Source organism: Chanos chanos, chromosome 4, assembly GCF_902362185.1.
Source record: "Chanos chanos chromosome 4, fChaCha1.1, whole genome shotgun sequence".
Lineage (NCBI taxonomy): Eukaryota > Metazoa > Chordata > Actinopteri > Gonorynchiformes > Chanidae > Chanos > Chanos chanos.
Genome location: NC_044498.1, coordinates 52721908 through 52744744, shown reverse-complemented (window position 1 = coordinate 52744744; position 22837 = coordinate 52721908). Strand labels below are relative to the sequence as shown.

Genomic DNA, 22837 nt, shown 5'->3' with positions numbered 1-22837 from the left:
GATCAAAAGTGATGGTTAATCTCTCCAAAACAAGTAATTATTATTGGGTTTTTTTACCAGACATAAACTAAACAACAGCAAGTAACAAAGAGACTAGACAGTTAAAATGAATGAAGAATAATCCTCAGAGTTTGATTTGCAGCTTTTGTGTTGTCTGGTCTCTGACCCCCATCCTGACCTCCACTGGCAGGTCTGTCCGCCTGCCTCACTATATTTAGAGACCAGGGCTCCCAGTGACGCAAGAGACTGTCCAGTATAAAAATGTGCACTGTGACAGGAAACAAGATAACCTTTTCTATTTTTTCATAACAGAACAACCAACAGAACAACTCAACATCCACTGATAACATTGTTAACAGCATTTATGTATGATAAAAAAAACAACCAGAGAATAAACACAGACACATTCATCAGGCAAAAGTCTTGGTTCTTTCTTTGTAAAAGACATAATATCGATGAATGTCTGAGCAGCTGAAAAACAGACTTGGAGTAAAGTGAAGTCATATTTAAGCTCAGTAGTGTCTGAGGTGAGGACATTTTTAAGGCCAGTGATGAGTAGTCAGGAAAATACCTCCGTCTATACTCAGCCTGTAGGGCTCTGGCTCTGTCTCCTGAGTGATGATGTACTTTGAAACCTTGACTACTTTTGGGCTGCTGTAGAGGAAGTTACAAAGTATAAACTCGGAAGTCAATTACGTAACTGTTTTATTTGCAGAACTAGAAACAAACACAGCTTGAAATGCAGGGCCTTAGTTGCTAATAATGGATGCAGACTGAACGACTGTTTGCAGTTAAAAGAGCACAAAGATGTTGCCTCTCACCTGCCCTGTGCACACAGGCGATGCATGCTGCCCGACAAGATCAAAGCCTTCACTCACAGATCCTTATCTGGATATCGAGATTCAACACCACTGGGCACATCACCATAATCTCAGAGACAAATAAGATTTTACTTCTCAGTCCATACATTCACATATGTGAAAGCCCTTTTTCCCATGACTAACTCTACTGTTCCAACCTCCAGTGTGGAGCCATTTTCACTGATCATAAAGACGCTGGGAGCTGTTCTGTCCACATTTAAACACTGACGTATAGCTGTACTCTTTTTTGTTATGATCTGAGAATTTAAGAATAGAAACAGTCGTAATCTCAACAGAGAAAGACAAAAGTTTGGTTGTTCACATGTTTGTTTTTGTTTGTTTGTGAGGCTGCAGGATTAGGCTTTTCCTTATGAATATCACAGTCATGATCACAGTCATGTTCAGCCTGACTCTCAACTCCGCTATGACCTTTTCTAAGTGAAGGATAAACTGGACATTTCTGCATGCAAACGAGAAACTCAGTACAATCATGCCAGGCTACTCCACATGGCAAATGTTCATCTTTCTCACATAGTCCACTCTGACATGAGCTTGACTTGTCTCTGGTTGTCTGAGACAGACATGTCAAATGATGACAGATGATCATGTACACAATGATAGATCCTCATCGCAATCATGTGTGACCCCACTGACCAAAGCAGAGGCTGCGGTCACCATAGGTACATAAGGTCCATTTCAAAGAGCTGCGTGCATGGAGAAAGATGCTGTGTTAGGCCTACCTCTGCTGATTTAAAATCATTCTAGTCTTTTCAAAAATTAATTTGCCTAACAGAGTCATATAGCGAAGTGTGCACAATATAGGCTCTCGCATTTCACAGTGAAGAGGAAGCCAGCTAGACCTTGGTACACGTCTATATTACTTCATAGGTTTCATGTGTAGTTACTAGGATACTCAAGTAAATGGCAAATATGCAAGGACAGTTTCTAACAGGTCTCAGTAAGTTTAATACGAAACAAGTAGTTAACTTAAGTATACAGCCACGCGCAAGGTATTGTGTTCATGAGTATGGTAATAAAAAAACATAAACAAAAACAAAAAACCTAGATTTCCTGATTACCGTTTTTTTTTTTTTGCTTTTTTGTCTTCCCCATTTTAGTCGCCGACACCCCAAACAAATGTATGTATTTTATGATATTTATGTAGTCAAATTAATTATATATGTACTACTTACGAAGGAAAGACTACTTTGTAAACAAATGTATATATAAATATATGACGTATATAAGAAAAAGAAAAGAATATATTCACCATGCCGCTGAACTAACTGTAACCTGTGTGTAGTCTCTTGAAGGAATGTTCCACTGCAGAGAACAAAAGCGCGAGAAGAGAACGAGACGGAGAAAAAGCCTGCTCACATGTGCTCCGTTAGACCGTTACACGTCCATTTCAACTTGACACGGCGTTATAAACCAAAACCAGGGTTTCTCAACAGTCTGTTACTCCTTGCTCTATGTTTGTGAGTCGGGGAAGACAGCCTTTAGTCTGGTCATTTCCTGGAAGTTGCCTACTCAAGAGAGTAATTTTCCCTCTATAAAAGGAACATGGGTTGTACACAAGATTCACATAGCCCTCTCCTCCACGTGACGCAATGGTACCAAGCTCGAAGTAGTTAAACCTTAACAAGGGTTGGAGTAAAAGTTGTATTCATGTGCGCTGTTATTGTGTGGTCTAGTGGACCAGTTTAAGGACAGTTATACAACAAAACTCCTACAGTGTTTCAGGAGTAGCTTACAACACCAATTTCGACCTCCATCCTGTCTAAAAAAGACAAGGAGGGGCAAAACGAGACTAAGTTTGGAGCGCGTATTATTTTAACTGGAGAGAGATTATGGACTACCACGAGAGGGCAGTGATTGTCCGGATAAAGTATGAGACCTGTTAATAATGATTTTTAATTATTTTAACAAACTTTTACCTGTTTGGATGCACTGGTCACGTCTGAGTTTGTAGGCCTTTCCGTACGTTTTCTGGTCGTAAATTTTAAATTTGGGAGGTGTCCATCATAATGAATTTAACGAGAGCCGGTGACAGTGATGCTGTGTCCTTCCAGGGTGTGGTTCAGGCAGGGTTTGAACAGGTGCACGTTCTGCTCACCTTGATTCTGAGTCCCTTACGTCGACGATCAAGTAAAAATTTAACAACAAAAAAAATTAACAACCTTGACTTGTTGGAGGTGCGTCAAGTTGTCAAAGGTAGGGCGAAAACTTGTCAAGTCGCAAGTCTTTTATGCGTAAATCAATACGCGTAGTGGATCAAGCTCAGTTTAATGTAAACGTGTCTCTGTGATTGTCGTTTTGATTCAAATGAACTGTCTTTGCGCGCATGCAGCACAAACTGCGTCAGTTCTTATACCACTGTAAGTACTATTATTTTAAAAGATATGTTGGCAGTTACTAATTATACACAAAACCGGTAACAGCTTCACAGTATCTCAGAAGCTCTGCTGCATGCGAAAAGTACTGTATTAATGGTTAATGTAGCCTATTCACCGTGTCTTTTTCTCCAAACAGTAAATTACGATAATGGATCGCTTAAAGCTAGTTCTTCAGTATTTCCAGTCTAATTCAGAGTCCATCTCCAACGGCATTTGTGTGATACTGGCTTTGATTAGCGTCAAGCTTTACACCAGTTTCGATTTCAACTGTCCGTGTATACCACAATACAATAAAATGTACGCGCTGGGAGTTATGTTCGTTCCGCCGATCATCCTCTTCCTCCTGGGGGTGCTGATTAATCGTCACACGGGTGTGATGATGGAAGAATGGCTTAGACCAGAGGGGAACAGGGCCAAAAATCCCGCGGTGGTCAAGTGAGTGTTTCCACTAATTTACTCTTTAAAATGAAATATTCATAAAAACGGTAATACAAAAACTATGTTTACAGATGTCTGTTAGATTAAGATTTAATATGAAGGCGCTGATGTGCAATATTCTTTTGAATGTATGAAACTGGATTTGAATATACATTTTTATTAGCAATGTTGACTTTAAGTTTAACGGTGTATTATTATTACACGTGAACACTTGTAGAAACTGGAGTTGTTTGCGCCTCTTTTTTAGGTATCTGTTTTCGGCCATGATGCAGAGGGCGTTATTGGCTCCCATGGTGTGGGTCTTGGTGACGCTTCTGGACGGTAAATGCTTCATATGTGCGTTCAGTATGAGTGTTGACCCCAAACACTTCACTGGTATGCCTAACACCACCGGTCTCGACCTGGTTCGCATTTTGGCTAAAGTGCCTTGTAAAGAGGACATAATCTTCAGGAATACCACATTCCGCAAAGCCGTTTCACGTTACTTACGCTGTTATTCACAAGTGAGTGGCGATTCATTCATTGGTTTCTAATGTTTGGGTGATTTTCATACTGTACATTGATGCATAACAGGCCTATCATAATATTAAGGCAAACAATATGCAAGTCATTTTGTTGTGAGTGACTGACAGTCTTTTCTTTGCCGGCATTCCGTTGGCAGCTGGCCCTATAGAAATTCTCTGAATGGTATAGATTCACTTTCGGCTTTCAGGTGGGCCAGAGACAATCTCTGTGCTGATTGACGAGGCTGTTGTGTTTGACATAACCAGATCTGCTGATCCCCATTTATTCTCCTGTTACCTTCCTCCCAGGCCATAGGCTGGTCCATCCTCCTCTTCCTCATTCTCCTGGGCGCGGGGGCGCGTCTCGTTAAGCCCTGTTTCAACCACGCCGCGTTCCTCCAGACGCGCTACTGGAGCAACTACCTGGACATCGAGCAGAAGCTCTTCGACGAGACCTGCGTGCTTCACGCCAGGGACTTCGCCAGGAAGTGTGTGGTGCAGTTCTTTGAGGGCATGCGGGAGGACGAAGTGGTCCGCCTGCCTCTGAGTTACGGCCTGCGGCCCAGGAAAGGCCGGGCTGAAGACGAGGAAGAGGAGGAGGAGCATCTGCACGGAATCACCAGACAGGAGCAGGTGGATCACCTGCTGCACACCTGGCACCAGTGCAAACCAGAACTGGATGTGACTAAAATAGCCTACAGGCCAAAAGTGTGTATCACTTGGGAGGACCATAATGGACACACGCTCTTCTCAGATGTGTAGGCTTTGGATTTAAACATTATATTCCTATTACATTCACCTTTACATTTAAACATTATATTCCTATTACATTCACCTTCACATTCATGTTGGTGAACACCACCTCTAGATTTATGACAACAAATAATGTTTTACATATACTCAAAACTCATAAATGCTCATATGTAGAGCTCTGATAATATGAGAAATAGCCTATGTAGAACATACATGCACTTTGTGTTTGGTTTGCTCAGATTCACAGAGAATTTTTAACCTGTCTTAACCTGGGCTCAGCCACTTTGAAGAACATAAATACTTATGACTTTGAATAGGAAGGGATTTAGTTTGTTTAGTTTTGCATGTCTCTGTCAGCACTTTACCCAACCCCACAGACATGACTACCATGCAAATGCCATGCCTCTCTGACTTTTTCCACCGTGGGTAAGGACAGATGACAGATGGTATTGTTTACTTTTCTGTAAGAAAAATACTCTGGCCTTGAGTTTACACACTATGTAATGACTTTGATATATACAGTAGTTTATCAGTAAATTAAATGTTAATAATGCCTGTTAATGAGTATGACTCGACTTCATCACGTATATCAATACGTTTTTAATTATATTAAAGGTGATTTTTTTGTCCATCAGTCGTGATATTATGTGTGTCAGTACGTCATAAACAAGAAGAATTACAAACATGACTCGAATATCGTAGTTTCAAAAGCTTACAAACCTGTTTTTCCCCTAAACATTTTAGGGGAGACATGCGCACTCACCGCGCGCTGAAAAGACGGCAAATCTCTTTTGTTGAAATGAGTTTGTTTGGAGAACAATGTGTAAGGTTAATCAATCATACCACATGTGTAAAATGACTGTTTTTAAACGACAAAAGAAGAAGTAAACGAATGGAAAGTACGCCTTCTTTTGTCCTGAGGCATCACCATTTTCGACCTAAAAGTGGTCACTTCCTTTCGACAGCTCACATTATGTATTTATTTGTGAGCGGAATTTTCTTTCAATTCAAGTGAGGGAGGGGTGTCTTTGTTTAGATTTTACTAATACAACAACCAGTGAGAGAATTCTCATTATGGTTTCGAAAACGTATAGGCCTATTTTTGTGCGCTCCGTTAATTTATTCGTCATATCATTGTTTTTGTTTAAAGAAACTAAGAGTTTTGAATTACCTTCAAAACCTTTAAAGTTCGTTTAACAAGAAAGTCTGGGAGTCATTACTGCTTAGCACAGGTGTACCTCAGAGGAGGGGCTTAAATATTTACATCACAGGTATCTGCGCATTTTGCGCTTCGCTAGTCTGTGCTTTACGATCTACGCTCCGCGCGCTTGTTCACTCCAAAGTTGGAAAAAACATCTATAGTGAGTAATAACATAACAACAACAACAACAACAATAATAATAATACCTTTTATGCTTGTTATGTTTTATGCACACACGCAGATTAGCAACATTTTGTTTCTTCTCCGGTAGAATACAGTAGGCTATAAAAAAGAAACGGACCAGAAGAACTTGAAGAATGGATAAATTTCGGATGATGTTTCAGTTCTTACAAGCAAACCAAGAATCGTTTATGAATGGCATCTGCGGAATCATGGCCTTAGCGAGCGCGCAACTTTACTCGTCATTTGAATTCAGTTGCCCATGCTTACCTGAGTATAACTATGCCTATGGAATTGGAATACTGATCGTTCCAGCAGTATGGTTCTTCTTGCTTGGATTTGTGTTGAACAATAACATATCGATGCTAACAGAGGAGTGGAGACGGCCAACAGGAAAGCGAAGTAAAGACCCGTCTATTTTACGGTACATGTTCTGTTCGATGACACAGCGCGCTCTGATAGCACCGGCAGTTTGGATATCTGTAACGCTTATGGACGGTAAGAGCTTTCTGTGCGCATACAGCGCCAGGCTGGATTTAAGAGAGTTTCTCAACGAAAGCCACCAAACACTCCCCGATAAAGACCTGGTCAAACTAATGGCGAAAATTCCGTGTAAAGATGTGTTCAATGGGCACGAGATCATCTCTAGGGAAGCGGTGTCTCGGTACATTCGGTTTATATCTCAGGTAAAACTTCATTCATTTTACAGAGTGAAAAGATCAATCAGTTACACGCAGTTAATAATGCAGGCTTGTATAGGAATTGTTTATGTTCTTTGGTTAGAGAGAAATAGTTTGGCTTCACCTTAATATCCGAGTCTTTTAAATATAGACCTGTGCACTTACGATGTTGTGTCCGTTTTGATACATAAGTTCAGAACTTCGACTTCAACATTTTTCAGTGAAAAATGTATCAACCTTATGTCTCTTCCTAAACGGACCGAGTCATTTGAATTCGTTAGTGCCACGAGTCTCTTCCTCCTCGTGTCTCTAAACTGAAAAAGCAAACTCTTAGTAATTGGCTGACAACAAGTTTCATCAGTGACAGACAACAAGCACACGATCATGCAGCTAAATTACTTTAATTTATTTGATTGAATTGTTTTATTAAAAACCACAGCAATCACAGTGCAAACATACTGTGCAGATAAGGTCCAGAATGAAAATGCGTTACATTTTGTGATTCATCTGTACAAAGTTTATAAAACATATAACTTCCCCTAGTTAATAAACACAATGCTTTTCCTATACATCTTGGTACAAAAATAGAAGGCTGATTCCATATGGAACTATTGCCTATACACCATAAATACTGCAATGCAGTAGACATAATACAAACCTCTCACTGAGCCAGAGGGGTGTACTTAGAGGTGGGATTAGCAATATAAATTCAATTTCAGTTTTAGGCCTCTCACATCCCAAACCTGGTTACCCTTTTAACTGGATAGACTGGTCCTGACCTCTGAAGGGTTCCAAGGGGAAATCCCGATGTGTATCTTCAGATCAGAATTAAGATCCCCTCTGTAGTCACAACCAGCTGATGATAGTCATGTTGTCAAGGCAACATGAGAGAACTGCTATAATCAATTATCTTTGGGCAGCACCAACTATCTGCCATTCCACACCAGTCCTGCCCACTGCATGATGTCAGATGTTTAGACCAATCAGAGAGCAGGACACAGACAGTAGGATCAGGGCTCAAACATTCCAAAATGGGAATGTTCCCATGGGAACGGACAAGCTGGATAAGACTGCGCAGCAAAGTTCATGATTCAACACGAAAGGAATCAATTGCAAAAGAGAGTTGGTGTCATTGAGAAGTGTTGGAGGTTCAACTCGTACCACAGAGTTAAGAGACCAGTGTAGCAAGCAGATAACACTTTCTGGTGTTAAGCAGAGTTCATTTTTAAATATGCTTAGAGTTATTTTAACACTGAGTTGTATTATTAACACTTTAGGAAGTGTTAAATTAACACTGCAAAAATTGGGACAAAAGAAACACCAGCATAGTGTTAAAATGAACTCTCTCAGAGTAGAATTTGCTGTGTGTGTGTAAAATATGTCCTGTTAGAGAACTGCAGTATAGTGGGTGTACACACAGGCTCGATAAGACAGAGAAGTTCCTGAATCTCAATTCTCAGTTATTGATCGTATAATATGATACGTCAGGGTGTGTGAATGAGCAGGAAACCGAACACAGGAAACTTTAGTTTTCCTGTCAAACACAGTGCACACACGCTGACGTAGGCTGATATTAATAGTGTCTCTGTTTCCGCCAGGCCTGCGGCTGGTTATTCTTATTGCTGATGACTTCAGTGGCTTTCATGGTGAGAGCCATCAGACCATGTTTTACCCAAGCGGCCTTCCTCAAGACCAAATACTGGTCCCACTACATCGACACAGAGCGGAAAGTGTTTGATGAGACATGCCGAGAGCATGCCAAGGCGTTCGCTAAGGTCTGCATTCAGCAGTACTTTGAAAGTGTAAGCGGTGAGATGCTGGTTTTGCACGGTCAGCGTTCTCATAAGAAAGACAAAGACAACGACCAGGAGCATCAGCGCAGTGATGAGGAGAAACTGCTGGGCATTCGTAGGAAAGAGGACATCAATAAAATCTTATGGGACTGGCACTCATGCAAACCTCCACTGAACCTGAAAAAACAGGGAAATGACAGTAATAGCACAAATGGATTTGCAAATGGCTTCCACCCCCAAACAACCCCAAAGCATCAAAGTGTGGCCTATTACTCAAAAGTCTGATCAGAACTGCACAACATAAGAAATATAAAGAACCAATATAAGGAGAGTGGGTTTGCATTCAACTGACATAGTAATGTGAACATTACAGAGACATTAATTTAGCTAACTAATGATCTCATCTATCTGTCCCAACTCAGCCAGAGGAGGGTGATTCCTTCCAAAATTTCTTGCTATTTCAGTCTCAGGGAGTTTGTCCATGCCACGGATACCTTGGTCTTGCTCACTGGGGGTATCAGGTCCGGCATCTTGTAAAGGTGCTTTGTGACAATGTCCACTGTAAGAAGCTGTACACAAATAAAGATGAACTGAACTGAATTGAACTGAAGTGAAGTGAATTGAATTGAAGTGAATATCTGTTTTTTCCTCTAACTTGTCAAAATAAGTTTGTCCTGTGATGTTATTCCAGATCTTTTTCTTTTCTTTTTTGTTCTTTTTGTTTTTCTCACAGTGAACATGGTGAATCTATTACATGGTCTAGTAGATTGAGGTTGTTATTAAAATCTGTTGCGTTCAGATTCATATTTGTATGACAGCAGGAACTTTCTGGGCTTTGTATTGGGTCTTAAGGCAGCGGCCATCTTGTGCCTTTGCGTGCTGACTCCAAATGTTTTCATTTAACTCTCTCTCCCCCTCTCTCTTTCCACTGGGAGGAAACTCGACTCCAGTTCCTGTCGATGAATCACAGCCAGTGCCCGCGGCACATGCACAACACGGACTTTTCTTTTCTCGCCCTCTTTTCCAACGACAGAGCTCATCTTTTACAGATAGGAACACAACCAGTGCCTGCCACCTCTCTCTCCCCAATCCTTGTTTTTCTCTTTTCTAAACTTTTCTGAGTGCTGTGGATGAGAGAAGCCACCATACTGCATAACGGTGTCTGTAAGTCTGTTGGACTCCCTTCCTTTTGATCTGGCATGCTTTCGTTTCCGAGGCTTTCACGCCGTCTGAAAACGCATCTCTCCTTGAGATATTTTTTTCTTTGGTTAAACTGTGCATTATCCTAAGCCCAGTGGGCTGTAGTGAGGGAACTGGACTGATCCTGTGTTTTCATCACACTAGCTCATTCAGTGTATTCTCTGGAAAAGCAAAGTGCCTCTAACCAGTTCAGGAGCCTTGAATATTCTTGATCAGGCACCATTCTAATTGTATGTTATTTACTTTTGTCCGTTTTGAAATCTGAATTCTTAGAGACATTTATCCTAAAGAGTATCCTAGTGTCAATGGCTGCTCTCATCGCAGAAAATTTTAAGTTCATCTCCCTCTTCTTCAAAAGCAAAGATGTGGTGATTTTTAACGGTCTGATCGCCCTGGGCACCGTGGCCAGTCAGACAGCGTACAATGTCTTTGCCTTTCACTGCCCCTGCTCACCAGAGAGGAATTACCTGTATGGTCTGGCAGCCATCGGAGCACCAGCCCTGGCCTTCTTCATCGTCGGAGTTATGCTAAACAGGAACACCTGGGACCTTTTGTCAGAGTGCCGGCTCAGAAAATGCCGGAAACTTTCTGGCACGGCTGCTTTCGCTCTGTTGAGGTCCGTCTTCGGCCGAGCGATCGTCGCCCCGGTAACCTGGACGGTGCTCTCGCTCCTGCGAGGGGAAGCCTACGTCTGTGCCCTCAGTGAGTTTGTTGACCCTTTGTCTTTGGACGGCTTTCCCACCTCTAATCAGAGCTCCAAGGTCCTGGCCCGGTTCCCCTGTCAGGACGTCCCGTCGGACCTGCAGCGATTCTGGGGTGAAATTGAGCGTCGGCTTAAATATGAATCCCAGGTATCTTCCCCCTGTCTGTCGGCCCTACTCTTCAGTGTCACTGCGGCTGTGCATGAAAGATCCGAGTTTGATAATATGCGTAAGGTGGAGATGAAGTTGCATGTGGTAGAGATGGAGAAAGAGAAATACCATCAACGTACGCATTGTCATTTATTATTGTCTCTCTGTTTTAAGATGCGTTAATTACTGTCACCGAGACAAGGTCGCTGTATCTGCGTCATAAGCATTTTAGGCCCTAAACATCCCGGACACATTTAGTTATCTGAAAATAAAAACAATAATATCAATGTTCACTCTAAAATGTCCCAGACCATACTTGTTTCTGTAATGTTCACAAAGCAAATGGAACAGCTGAGATAGCACACCCACCAAAACCATAGCTGTAGTTATAGTTGTAGTTATAGCTGTAGTTATAGTTATAGTTATAGTTGTAGTTGTAGTAATCATAGTTAGCCATTCGCAGATTGATTACAAAGCACAGATGAACAGTGGTGTAGCAGAAGCCAAGTAGTTTTGTTTTTGTTTTTTTTTTTGTCTATTTTTAGTTGGCATTTTGTTTATGCCCTCCTCAGCTTCAGAACACACTCTGTATATGGCCTGTTGACACGGACCTGCAGTTATACCATATTTGTCGCTGCAATTATCATGCGATTATATGACACAACTTTTTAATTTACACTGGTATTAAAGTAATTTAAAAAGGAATCCCTCTGTGGACAAAAGGGGCGAAAATGGAGATTTTTCGCCTGATGAAACCTGTTTTTGTGCTGGTGTGCTGAGGGTTTTGGATGAATCTCTGTTGTCCCTGCAGCTCCTGGGCTGGCTCCTGGTCGGGCTGATCTCTCTCGGTGCGTTCCTGCTGCTGTGTCTGAAACGCTGCTGCTCTCCCCTCGGCTACCAGCAGGAGGCATACTGGTCCCAGTTTCGTTCCAGTGAGAGCTCTCTCTTCCAGCGCACAGCGGCCGCTCACGCCAAGATCCTGGCCGCCGAGAATGTACGAAGCTTTTTTGGCTTCGTGGCCTTAGACCGTGAGGAGAAGGAGCTGCTGGAAGAATGCCAAGGTGCTAAGAGTGTGATTCCCAGTGTGGAGTGGAACCGCATCACTGGGCTTTATCTGTACAGAGAAAACAAAGGCACTCCGCTGTACAGCCGACTCAACAAATGGGCAAAATACACAATGGAGAACAATACTGAGGCCATAGAGAAAGAGATGGACATACTGAACTGCTAGACTGATGAAATGGCCCTTTGGTACTTTCCTTTTCAAAACCTTCCCAGAACGCCCTGTGTGCTTTGTTATAGGGTTTGTCTATTTCATTCAGGATTAGCATCAAAGGAGCTTGAATGGGAAGACTGTGTATCTCCGTATGATACTGACTGCTATAATCTATTGTCTGACACGCACAATCATTTGGTTCAGATGTTGAGTTGTGTTTATGGGTGCCGTCTGGAACAGATCCTCTGGGCTGTCAGTAGTAGGACGTTCATTAGAGCCCATGACGTTTTTACTTTTTGTGTTCTAGTAAAAGAAGCCTAGATCTACAACTTATAAACAGGTTCCTCTTCAACTGAATGTTTGCACTGTTTGAGTGAGCTGTGTTTTCAAAGTATGGCAGATCTTCCACTGTTTCTCCTGATCATTTTAAGCAGGCCTTTTCACCCTGGCACGTGAGAGGATTGGGGTGAATCCTGAGGATTCATTAGAGCTTAAGCCTACCGCTCAGGAACTGTCAGTGATATATGTGATGCTGTTTGGGTTTTCAGTGGGTTTTTAGACAATGCTCACACACACTGATGAACCAATCACTGTCATATTAAAATACTGAAAACATATGGATAGACTCCTTGATGCTTCTATAAACTGTCTGTTCTCTCTGATATTTCATTCCTCTTTCAAGCATGTGTCAGTACATAAAACAACAACAAGACAACACAGGATACAAGCAGGACAGTGCTGTAGCCCTGTGGCCTCCTGTATCCTGTAGCGCCAGCTTGTGGGCATTTGGAAAAAAGACAGACTCTGTCACACTCATTTCAGACTGATTCAGACAGTATACAGTTACAAACATTTACATCCACTCCCCCGTTAGAACATCACCTAGCAATCAACATGTGCCGTGCGGCCTTACCGCTGAGAACACGCCAAGTCTGATGGTAATTACCCCGTTCTTTTTTTCAAGATGGACATACCCATTCATAATGATTGACAGTGACTTACTTGTTGTGGCAATATGATTTGGACTTCATTTTAAAAATAAATTTGATGCCACCTCTCACACATTCACACACATACACACACACTAGGGCCATGAAAATTTGGACAGAGATCAGATGAGTGCTCTGGGAGAATCAAAAGTTTTTCCATAAATATAAAAATGCATAGAATCAAAATGGCGGCCAGTCTACGAGGCAGAGAAATGCAGTATGGGAAACAGAATCAGAGCAGCATGACAGTATTGCAGTGTGGAAAACAGAGCAGTGTGATAGTAATACAGTGTGGAAAACAGAGCAGCATGACAGTAATGCAGTGTGGGAAACAGAGCAGTGTGACAGTGATACAGTGTGAGAAACAGAGCAGTGTGATAGTAATGCAGTGTGAGAAACAGAGCAGTGTGACAGTAATACAGTGTGAGAAACAGAGCAGCATGACAGTAATGCAGTGAGAGAAACAGAGCAGTGTGACAGTAATACAGTGTGAGAAACAGAGCAGTGTGACAGTAATGCAATGTGAGAAACAGAGCAGTGTGACAGTAATACAGTGTGGGAAACAGAGCAGTGTGACAGTAATGCAGTGTGGGAAACAGAGCAGTGTGACAGCAATGCAGTGTGGGAAACAGAGCAGTGTGACAGTAATGCAGTGTGGGAAACAGAGCAGTGTGACAGTAATACAGTGTGGGAAACAGAGCAGTGTGACAGTAATGCAGTGTGAGAAACAGAGCAGTGTGATAGTAATGCAGTGTGGGAAACAGAGCAGTGTGACAGTAATACAGTGTGGGAAACAGAGCAGTGTGACAGTAATGCAGTGTGAGAAACAGAGCAGTGTGACAGTAATGCAGTGAGAGAAACAGAGCAGTGTGACAGTAATGCAGTGTGGGAAACAGAGCAGTGTGACAGTAATACAGTGTGAGAAACAGAGCAGTGTGATAGTAATGCAGTGTGGGAAACAGAGCAGTGTGACAGTAATGCAGTGTGGGAAACAGAGCAGTGTGATAGTAATGCAGTGTGGGAAACAGAGCAGCATGACAGTAATGCAGTGTGGGAAACAGAGCAGTGTGACAGTAATACAGTGCGAGAAACAGAGCAGTGTGATAGTAATGCAGTGTGGGAAACAGAGCAGTGTGATAGTAATGCAGTGTGGGAAACAGAGCAGTGTGACAGTAATACAGTGCGAGAAACAGAGCAGTGTGATAGTAATGCAGTGTGGGAAACAGAGCAGTGTGATAGTAATGCAGTGTGAGAAACAGAGCAGCATGACAGTAATGCAGTGAGAGAAACAGAGCAGTGTGACAGTAATGCAGTGTGGGAAACAGAGCAGTGTGACAGTAATACAGTGCGAGAAACAGAGCAGTGTGATAGTAATGCAGTGTGGGAAACAGAGCAGTGTGATAGTAATGCAGTGTAAGAAACAGAGCAGCATGACAGTAATGCAGTGTGAGAAACAGAGCAGTGTGACAGTAATACAGTGTGAGAAACAGAGCAGTGTGATAGTAATGCAGTGTGAGAAACAGAGCAGTGAGACAGTAATGCAGTTAGAGAAACAGAGCAGTGTGACAGTAATACAGTGTGAGAAACAGAGCAGTGTGATAGTAATGCAGTGTGAAAAACAGAGCAGCATGACAGTAATACAGTGTGAGAAACAGAGCAGTGTGACAGTAATACAGTGAGAGAAACAGAGCAGTGTGACAGTAATGCAGTGAGAGAAACAGAGCAGTGTGACAGTAACGCAGTGTGGGAAACAGAGCAGCATGACAGTAATACAGTGTGAGAAACAGAGCAGCATGACTTTCCAGTGAAGATAAAAAAGAGGCTCAGGAATTTAGTGGTTTAATGCTGTAGCTGTGTCTCCACCAGGCTTCCTCCACCCTCAGAGAGTGACGCAGGAACAGGGAGCCAGCCGTGTCATACTGGAGTATTCAGTCAACACAGGAGCTGGTATGTGCAGAAAGTTCTGGATGTTTGTTGGGTTGGTCTCAGAGCCTGCTGTGGGCCCAGATCTGCCTCTCTGACTGCAGGCCAATACTCAACCACAGAGCACAATGGAGTATTTTAACAGTAAGGTGTTCCCATGAAGAGTACACTGATTATACTCTAAATCACAGCCCATCATAAGTTGAATTAATAACACAAACAGTTCTGTGCATTCAGTTATATATACATTTACATATCTACAGAATGACAACGTACTCCAGAATGGAACAGAATTATGGAATGCACAAAGAATTTTTCAGTCAGTGAATGAATGAACAAACGGATGAATGAATAAATGAACAAACGAATCAATCAATCAATCAATCAATCAATCAATCAATCAATCAATCAATCAATCAATCAATCAATCGATTAATCAATCAATCAATCAATCAATCAATCAATCAGTCTATTCATTATTTGAAATGAATTAACATGTTTTCCTCTAGGACACACAGATTTTAAATTTTGATCGAAATGGAGTTTTTTGGCTTATAGTGTGTAACGACTTTGTCTCCTCCCGCACCGACTCCAGCCATTCAGCGATCGGCGTCGCCGGTTTCCTAATCATCGGCCTGTCCCTTCATCATTCACACCTGTGTTCACTTTGCTTTCCCCCCTCTTTATAAACCTCACTGTTTCCCATCGTCGTCGCGAAGTCTACACTTGCCCATGTGTATTCTGAGCGCTCTGTATCTATCTAAGGCTTATTCATATTATTCCTAGTGTTATTCTGAGTCTTGCTCCCGGTTTACTTTCCAGTTTAGTTTGCCGTTTGTTTTCTACTTAGTGTTGGAATCTGTGTTTGTTTGTATTCGCCTGGTTCTCATTAACAATACATCTCTGCACTTGCGTCTGGCTTCTTGGTGACTTCGTGACATATTGTTATAATCATAAAGGTACGCCTTTTGCAGGTAACACAGCATGTGTAGAAGAAACAGAGACAAGCCATTTCCTTGTCAGTGATTTTATTTTTGAACAGAATTTCACAGCCCAGTTTTGCCTTAGTCAGCTTCCACAGTGAAACAATGAACCAAGACCTGGATTTTCCAGTTTTCCGTTTAGGTGTATTTTTAATGCGAGAACAGACCTGTCAGAGGAGAAGGTGAGAAAAACAGCATTTGTTTGTAGTTATTTTTATGGACTGTTTCACTGTGAGGAGAGAGATGACATCAGGTCAAACTGTTCATTCAACTGCTCAACATTAAAATTCATACATTATAAAACTGCATTAAAACAGACTAGGCTTAACCTCCAGGTTTACAGCAATACTGCCCAAGCCTTTGCTTTATATTCACTTATATCTAATACTTGAAATATTAATGGCTCGACTGCTCTCTCTCGCTCTGTCTCTCTCTCTCTCTCTCTCTTTATTTATTTTGAATGAAGAGAACCAAAGTCTGCCTTTTCCTTCCTGTGCACAAAACACATATTCCCAGAATGCTCTTAGAAATCCTACCCTGCCCTGCTTGTCAAAATATAGTCAGAGAGAGAGGGAGGGAGAGAGAGAGAGAGAGAGAGAGAAAGAGAGAGAGGGAGGGAACGAGGGAGAGAGAGAGAGAGCGAGGGAGAGAGAGGGAGGGAGAGAGAGAGAGAGAGGGAGAGAGAGAGAGGAAGGAGGGAGGGGGTGGGTGAAAGGAGAGCTGTGATGCAGATGGGGAGTCACATGAGCAGAGATCTGTTTACAAAGTGAGCAGTGGAGACGTGTTTGACAGTGCAGAGAGGAGAGAAGGCTTTGGGGGAAGGAGAGTGGAACCACACTGGAGCTGAGGACACACACACTGGGGAGACTGGCCAGGCAGTCTGAACACTCTTCTCTTTTGTTATGAGCTTCCCCAGTTTTCCTGGACGGGAGACGGTGGAACAGATGGTGTAAAGGAGCCTGAGCCGTCAGCAGCACAATGCCAAGCACAACCTCGCGCTCCGCCAGCGATCGGCCTCCTCACTCTCCCCTTTGTTTTCTCCTCTCTGTGGAGGAGAGGTCCTCATAGCGAGCCCCAGGAACTGACGGTGCCATCCAGAGGGACGACTATCTGGAAGGAGGAAGAAGAAAAGAAACCAGGGGGGATCCGTAGAGGTGGAGGAGGTCACAGGAGAAAAGGGTGAGGCTCCTGACGGTGTTCTGAAGGTAGACAAAGCCAAGGGTTGTTTTTTTTTTTTAATTAAAGTCTTTTACATACATGTCCAAATACAGGGCAATTCTGGCAGCTGTTGGGATCCACTGCCTTTTTTTGTGATCTCTCTGAGCAAATGCAAAGGATCCCGTTCTGACAGGGACGTGATTTCAGCCCTCTCTCTAAATAAGGACGGACTGCACGCTCAGTCGCTCTTTTGTGTGTTTTGATACGACAACACTGAACGCCAAAAAGTGTGTCTACAGAATCTGCTCACTGATTTGGAAGATGTCACAGGACACAGGAGAGGAAAGTTAATTCACTGTCATTTGACCATGAATGGAATGTCAGCGTGTTTCTGTTTGGACACATCCTTTGAAATCACAGCTGTGCAGGTGTGTGTGTGTGTGTGTGTGTGTGTGTGTGTGTATTTGAGACTGCATGTGTGTGTTGACACAGTTATGAACAATGACTGGCTTGCCCTCATAAATGTTTTATTGGAGAAAACACTGCCCTGCACAGTGAGAGAGCAGAGTAGCTGAATGAGTCTGTGAAACACACACTCCAGGCTTTTGGTGAGGAGTTGTTATACAGTGGGAGTTTGGGAGGCAAAGCACTCAGATTAGCACTCAGATTAGCACTCAGATTAGCCTGCACAAACTGGACACGGCTGATCCTCACGTCTTGAACTCCGGGCAGTGGGTTGACCTCCGGGCAGTGGGTTGACCTCCGGGCAGTGGGTTGAGTGAATCTACTGGGACAGTTGGGCACGATAACGGTGAGTGTGGAGTATGATCCACCAACTGACATTTTGTCTTGAGCTGTATAGAGTTCCTTAAAGCGTGTGTTTGGTCACAGTCTGTAACTGCTTCTATGGCTTTTCTATCAATGATTTACTCATGTCCTCCTAAGATTACAAGGATGCCTCCAGCTTCACCCAGACAGGCTGCACTTTTTTCCTGCCCTTATGTGCACAAGCACCAGCCTGACGTGATGATGGCCCAGGGCCAGAGACAGGCTGAGTGGGTCTCTATCACTCCTGCTCTGTTCTTTACACTGAATGTATTCTCTTTTTGACCTGCCGGGTCAGCCAGCGTTGTCTCCCTGGATCAATAAATAAAATCTCCTCCCCGGTTTGACAATGCCTCAGGGGGGAGCAGTATGGGCTGGAACTCCTCCATGCACCTTGACTCCTTCTCCGCTCCTTTCTGGACGGAGCAGATGGTGGTTTCATGGCACAGAATGCACAGCCATGTGTGTTTGTCTTTGTCTGAGGACACTGGCCCAGACTTCACTGTCTGCACAGGGGCTGGTTTCCCTTTCTCTCCTTTTCATCCCCCCCCTTGTCTTTCTCTTTCTCTTTTGTCTGTCTTCTAATCTTGCTCTCATTTTTTTCTGTGTTGCTCTGTTCTTTTCACTTTAGTGGCTTTTTGTATTTCATTCTCTCTCTCTTTTTTTCGAGCTTTGGCTGGTATGACAGCCATATGAGTCATTCTGAAGGGGTTTGCTAATCTTTGGTTTTCACCAGGTGAATGTGTAGGATCAGACAGAGTTTCCCTCACAGCCAGTCCAGTGAAATCCATTCATGTTGTAGTCAGCATGCTGTGTCTAAGTCAAACCCCTCTGTGTCTTATGGAATTGAATTGCTCTGCTGGCTGTCGTTTAGAATAACAAACATTTTGCTGAAGCTGTTGAGCCAGCCTGCTCAGTCTCCACATACCCGATCACCTCCATCTCAGCTGGATTGCTACTCAACCAGTTGTTTAACTGCATGGTTAGCATACATGCACAGACTGCTCTCCAAGCAACAGTCACAGCTCTCTGACCATCTGACCCTAACCCTAACCCTAACCCTGACCCTAACCCTAACACAGAATAATCTTGTCTAAAGCATCTCTTCATCTCTGCGATTTCCCACACTCTAAGCTGCAAGCTACCATCCACACGGTTAAATCAGATCAATTAAATGAATGAGACTATTAACAAACAGAGGCCAAATCCGTGGAAGAGCCATCCAGTTGGGCCTTGTCTCCCTCTCCCTCTCACTCAGCAGACGCTCTGTCTGCAGCCAGGTCTGAGTAACGGCACACACTCAGTGATTTTTTTACCTTGACTTTGTCAGAGTCTGTCTGTGGTTTTACTGTTACTGGTTTTGACTCAAATGTCTGTACTGGTGTTGTGACTGGGAAAGGCTGAACTGCCGAGTGATTCATCTGGTCTTTGTGCCAGAGGGTCAAGTGTAATCCTGTGAGAGAATTTATGAGAGGTTATGACTCCGCTAACGATAATGTGTATGAACTTGTTGTTGGCATAAATTTCAGACACCTGGGGATTAAAAGCTTTCCTTATGATATTTACAAAGGGATAATTGGGATAAATTCCACACTGCCAATAACCAAGTTATAATATGAGAAATATACTCGGTCAGAGATGATTTTCATCATTAACTCTTGAGATATTAACATAATAATCTTAGCACCACCGACAACGGTTCAGTAATCCCTTTTTGCAACTGCTTGTATATTGTGCATAATGAAAAGGTCTTATGTCTGAGTACAATGGTAAGAGTTACTATGAGATACAGGTGACTGTGACTGAAGTTACCATGAAGTTACCGAATTACCGTGGCAGTAATGTTCAGTTATATTACAACAGTTACATGAAAAACAGACACAGTAATAGTCAGTGACATTAAAACAGCTACATTAAAACACACAGTAATATACAGTTACATTAAAACACACAGTAATGTTCAGTTACATGAAAAACAGACACAGTAATAATCAGTGACATTAAAACATCTGCATTAAAACTGACACAGTAACATATAGTTACATTAAAACACACACAGTAATGTTCAGTTACATTAAAACTGACACAGTAATATTCAGTTACATTAAAACAAAGTGATATTCAGTTACATCAGAGACATTAAATAGTTGCATTAAAAACAGTAATGTACAGTTACATTAAAACTGTGTGAAACAACACTGTATTCACTGGAGAGAAAGCATTTCTGATTCAAACAGCATTGAAATGACCATCTGCTTCATCTGCCACTACTTCACATTTGACATTCTGCCGAGGAATACATTTACTGTCATGAAAATGCACTGCCATTTGAGCGACAACGCACTATGCAGTCCACACACTGTAAGGATTCAGCATTAGGGTTTTTTTTCTGAGACAGTAAGCATGGTGCCCACTGAAATGTTCTTCTACTTGTTTTTCAATCAGAGCAGATGTATTGCAGCACAAAGTGAAAAGTTCACGCAACTTAATGAAGCCGAACAATGAGAGCAGTGTTACGCTGATATGGGAAACAGGAGGAAACTCAGAAGGCCAGTGTATGCAATATGCATGCCAGGGCCACACACTAGACCCTCCGGCCCTGCCACAGAACTCAGCTCAGGCTGCTGAAAGCCTGCACCACTCAAATATGTTCTCAGCCCACTCTGCAGTCTGGTGAACTGTAGACAAATGACTGTCATGACATGAGGAATGATTATCATTCACATTTACATCTCAACGACTGCATATGATTCAAACACAACCCTTTATTCAAACGGGCGACAACACACAGTCTTATACAGAATGGAAATGACTGGTATGTTGACGTGTGTGTTCAAATGCCTTTGTTTTTGGTCATGAAATCGTTTTCTCTGAGATGAGGGTTCATAAAATGCTGAGATGGTTTCAGTAATTCAGTAGTTCAGTACTGAAGTGTGTGCCCATGCTCTCAGGATGCCAGTGTAGCCCAGCGTTCAGCATCTCACGGCCGCACTGCACGATGAGCACAGACGAGATCTACCACCTTCCTCTAAACGTCTACATCATCATCCTGGGCGTCGGACTCTTCATCTTCATCATGAGCATGATCTTCTGTTGCTACCTGTTCAGGTAAAACTGCTCCTCAGTAAGGCTTAACGCTGTACACTTAACACTGTTGACTTAACACTGCTGTGCTCTTGCTCGTCCCGCTGTGAGAGAGAAGGAAAGGGATTTGACTTGATTTTCAGAAAATGATCATTAATTACATTTGTAGTCTTTTTTGTCATTAACTCGGAGAAATGTCTTTGACAATGGTCTTAAGATGAGGATGTTTAGCGCAGTAATCTAACGGTGTTAGGACTCAAAGCTCCACTGGAATAATTACATGCTCCTGCTCTGAGCTTGTCTCTCTCTTTCCCAGACTGAAACGACAAAGCACACATGAACAGTACGGATATAATGAGGTGATGTAATCAGTACTTTTCACGCTAAGCAAAGTGTGACATGCTACCTCTGAATCTGAAAACTAAAACAAAAATACGCTTTTTTTGTAGGTGGTATTAAAAGGTGCAGGGAAGAAACTGAGCCTTCTTGGAGTAAGTCCACTCAAAAAGTTACTCATTTAGTACTTAAACAATATGTTCAAACACATATTTTGAATGTTAAAAATGTATGTCCATTTTAAATATTGCTCTTTATCAGACAAAATGATAAACATACTAATCACTGTAAGTGGAATAAGATGTTTAACACAACCCTTGCAGAAGCTCACAGAACTAAGACTGTGTGTGTGTGTGTGTGTGTGTGTGTGTGTGTGTGTGTGTGTGTGTGTCTGTAGCAAACCTGTGCTGTTTGCCTGGAGGAGTTTAGGAGCAGAGATGAACTCGGAGTGTGTCCCTGCTCACATGCTTTTCATAAGAAGTAAGATTAAAATCTTTCATCCCGTACATCTGTGTGTGCACTGACTGAAATTGTCAACAATTCAGAATTGTATGGAATTCTACGCTACATAATTCTATGCTTGACTGAAAGAGAAATAATCATGAATAATAATAAATCATTTACAGACAGTTGTTAAGAGCTGATGAAACAAAAAAGTTTTCAGAAAAATGATGTCAGACATGGAAATCGAAAAAAAGCAGAGATGAACCCAAGATAACACACTCTCAGACACACACATGTAAAACTTTGTGTGTGTTGGTAGTGAGGTTGGAAATAGCCATGTCCCTGCCCTAAGACTCCCTGCTTTTAAACGTGACATATATTAACCTCTGCTGCCTGACAAAAGCACTCTGTCTCACACAGCCTCGGCTCTGCCCTGGGTCCGAGACAGAGTCAGACGCCTGAATGTTTTTACTGAAGAAGCAATGGCAGCCAAGGCATAAGTGTCTCTGGTCTTGTCTTTCTCTCTCTGTGGTTTCTCTCTCCTGGTCAGGTGTCTGGTGAAGTGGCTGGAAATCCGCAGTGTTTGTCCCATGTGTAATAAGCCCGTCTGCAGGCTGCAGCCAACCCCCCTGCAGGGGGCGGAGGGGCCCCCCAGCCCGCTAGAGGTGTGAGAGAAGAGAGGGAGGGGGCCTGTCAGAGGAGGAGGAGGAGACAACGCACGGGGCTTCACTTGAGAATAAAAAAACAAGCGCATGCCACTGGAGATACCAGGGCCACTCCAGTGTTTGACTGTCTCTCTCTCTCTCTGGAACACCTCGCTGTGGAATGGAGCACCAGGGAGGACAGGGAGGGGAGGGGAGGTCAGGGGGCACCGCAAACACAACAGCGAAAGGACGAGATGAGTCTCTCCGTGTCTCAGAGCGGCTCTCGTAAACACGCCGCAGACAGAGACACGGAGCAGAGCATGCAGGATGGGAGTGAGCACTGCCCGACATATATGCACACCGTTAGCAGAATCTCACTA

The 22837-nt window shown here is 42.8% G+C and overlaps 4 protein-coding genes across 4 annotated transcripts; all 4 read left to right on the top strand.

Annotated features, from left to right (window-relative positions):
* Positions 1 to 3404: 3404 nt before the first annotated feature.
* calhm3 (calcium homeostasis modulator 3) lies at positions 3405 to 4959 on the top strand. The gene is made up of 3 exons (XM_030772958.1): positions 3405 to 3691; positions 3942 to 4197; positions 4507 to 4959. The coding sequence occupies exons 1-3, from the start codon at positions 3405 to 3407 to the stop codon at positions 4957 to 4959; spliced, it is 996 nt and encodes a 331-aa protein (XP_030628818.1).
* Positions 4960 to 6468: 1509 nt separating this feature from the next.
* On the top strand, positions 6469 to 9089 carry calhm1a (calcium homeostasis modulator 1a). Its single transcript, XM_030772445.1, has 2 exons — positions 6469 to 7017; positions 8610 to 9089. The coding sequence occupies exons 1-2, from the start codon at positions 6469 to 6471 to the stop codon at positions 9087 to 9089; spliced, it is 1029 nt and encodes a 342-aa protein (XP_030628305.1).
* A 1220-nt stretch (positions 9090 to 10309) lies between these two features.
* On the top strand, positions 10310 to 12086 carry LOC115810958 (calcium homeostasis modulator protein 2-like). The gene is made up of 2 exons (XM_030773030.1): positions 10310 to 10855; positions 11667 to 12086. The coding sequence occupies exons 1-2, from the start codon at positions 10310 to 10312 to the stop codon at positions 12084 to 12086; spliced, it is 966 nt and encodes a 321-aa protein (XP_030628890.1).
* A 2347-nt stretch (positions 12087 to 14433) lies between these two features.
* LOC115810513 (RING finger protein 122) lies at positions 14434 to 22484 on the top strand. Its single transcript, XM_030772444.1, has 7 exons — positions 14434 to 14506; positions 14927 to 15007; positions 20901 to 21057; positions 21350 to 21392; positions 21483 to 21524; positions 21767 to 21849; positions 22364 to 22484. The coding sequence occupies exons 1-7, from the start codon at positions 14434 to 14436 to the stop codon at positions 22482 to 22484; spliced, it is 600 nt and encodes a 199-aa protein (XP_030628304.1).
* Positions 22485 to 22837: the final 353 nt, after the last annotated feature.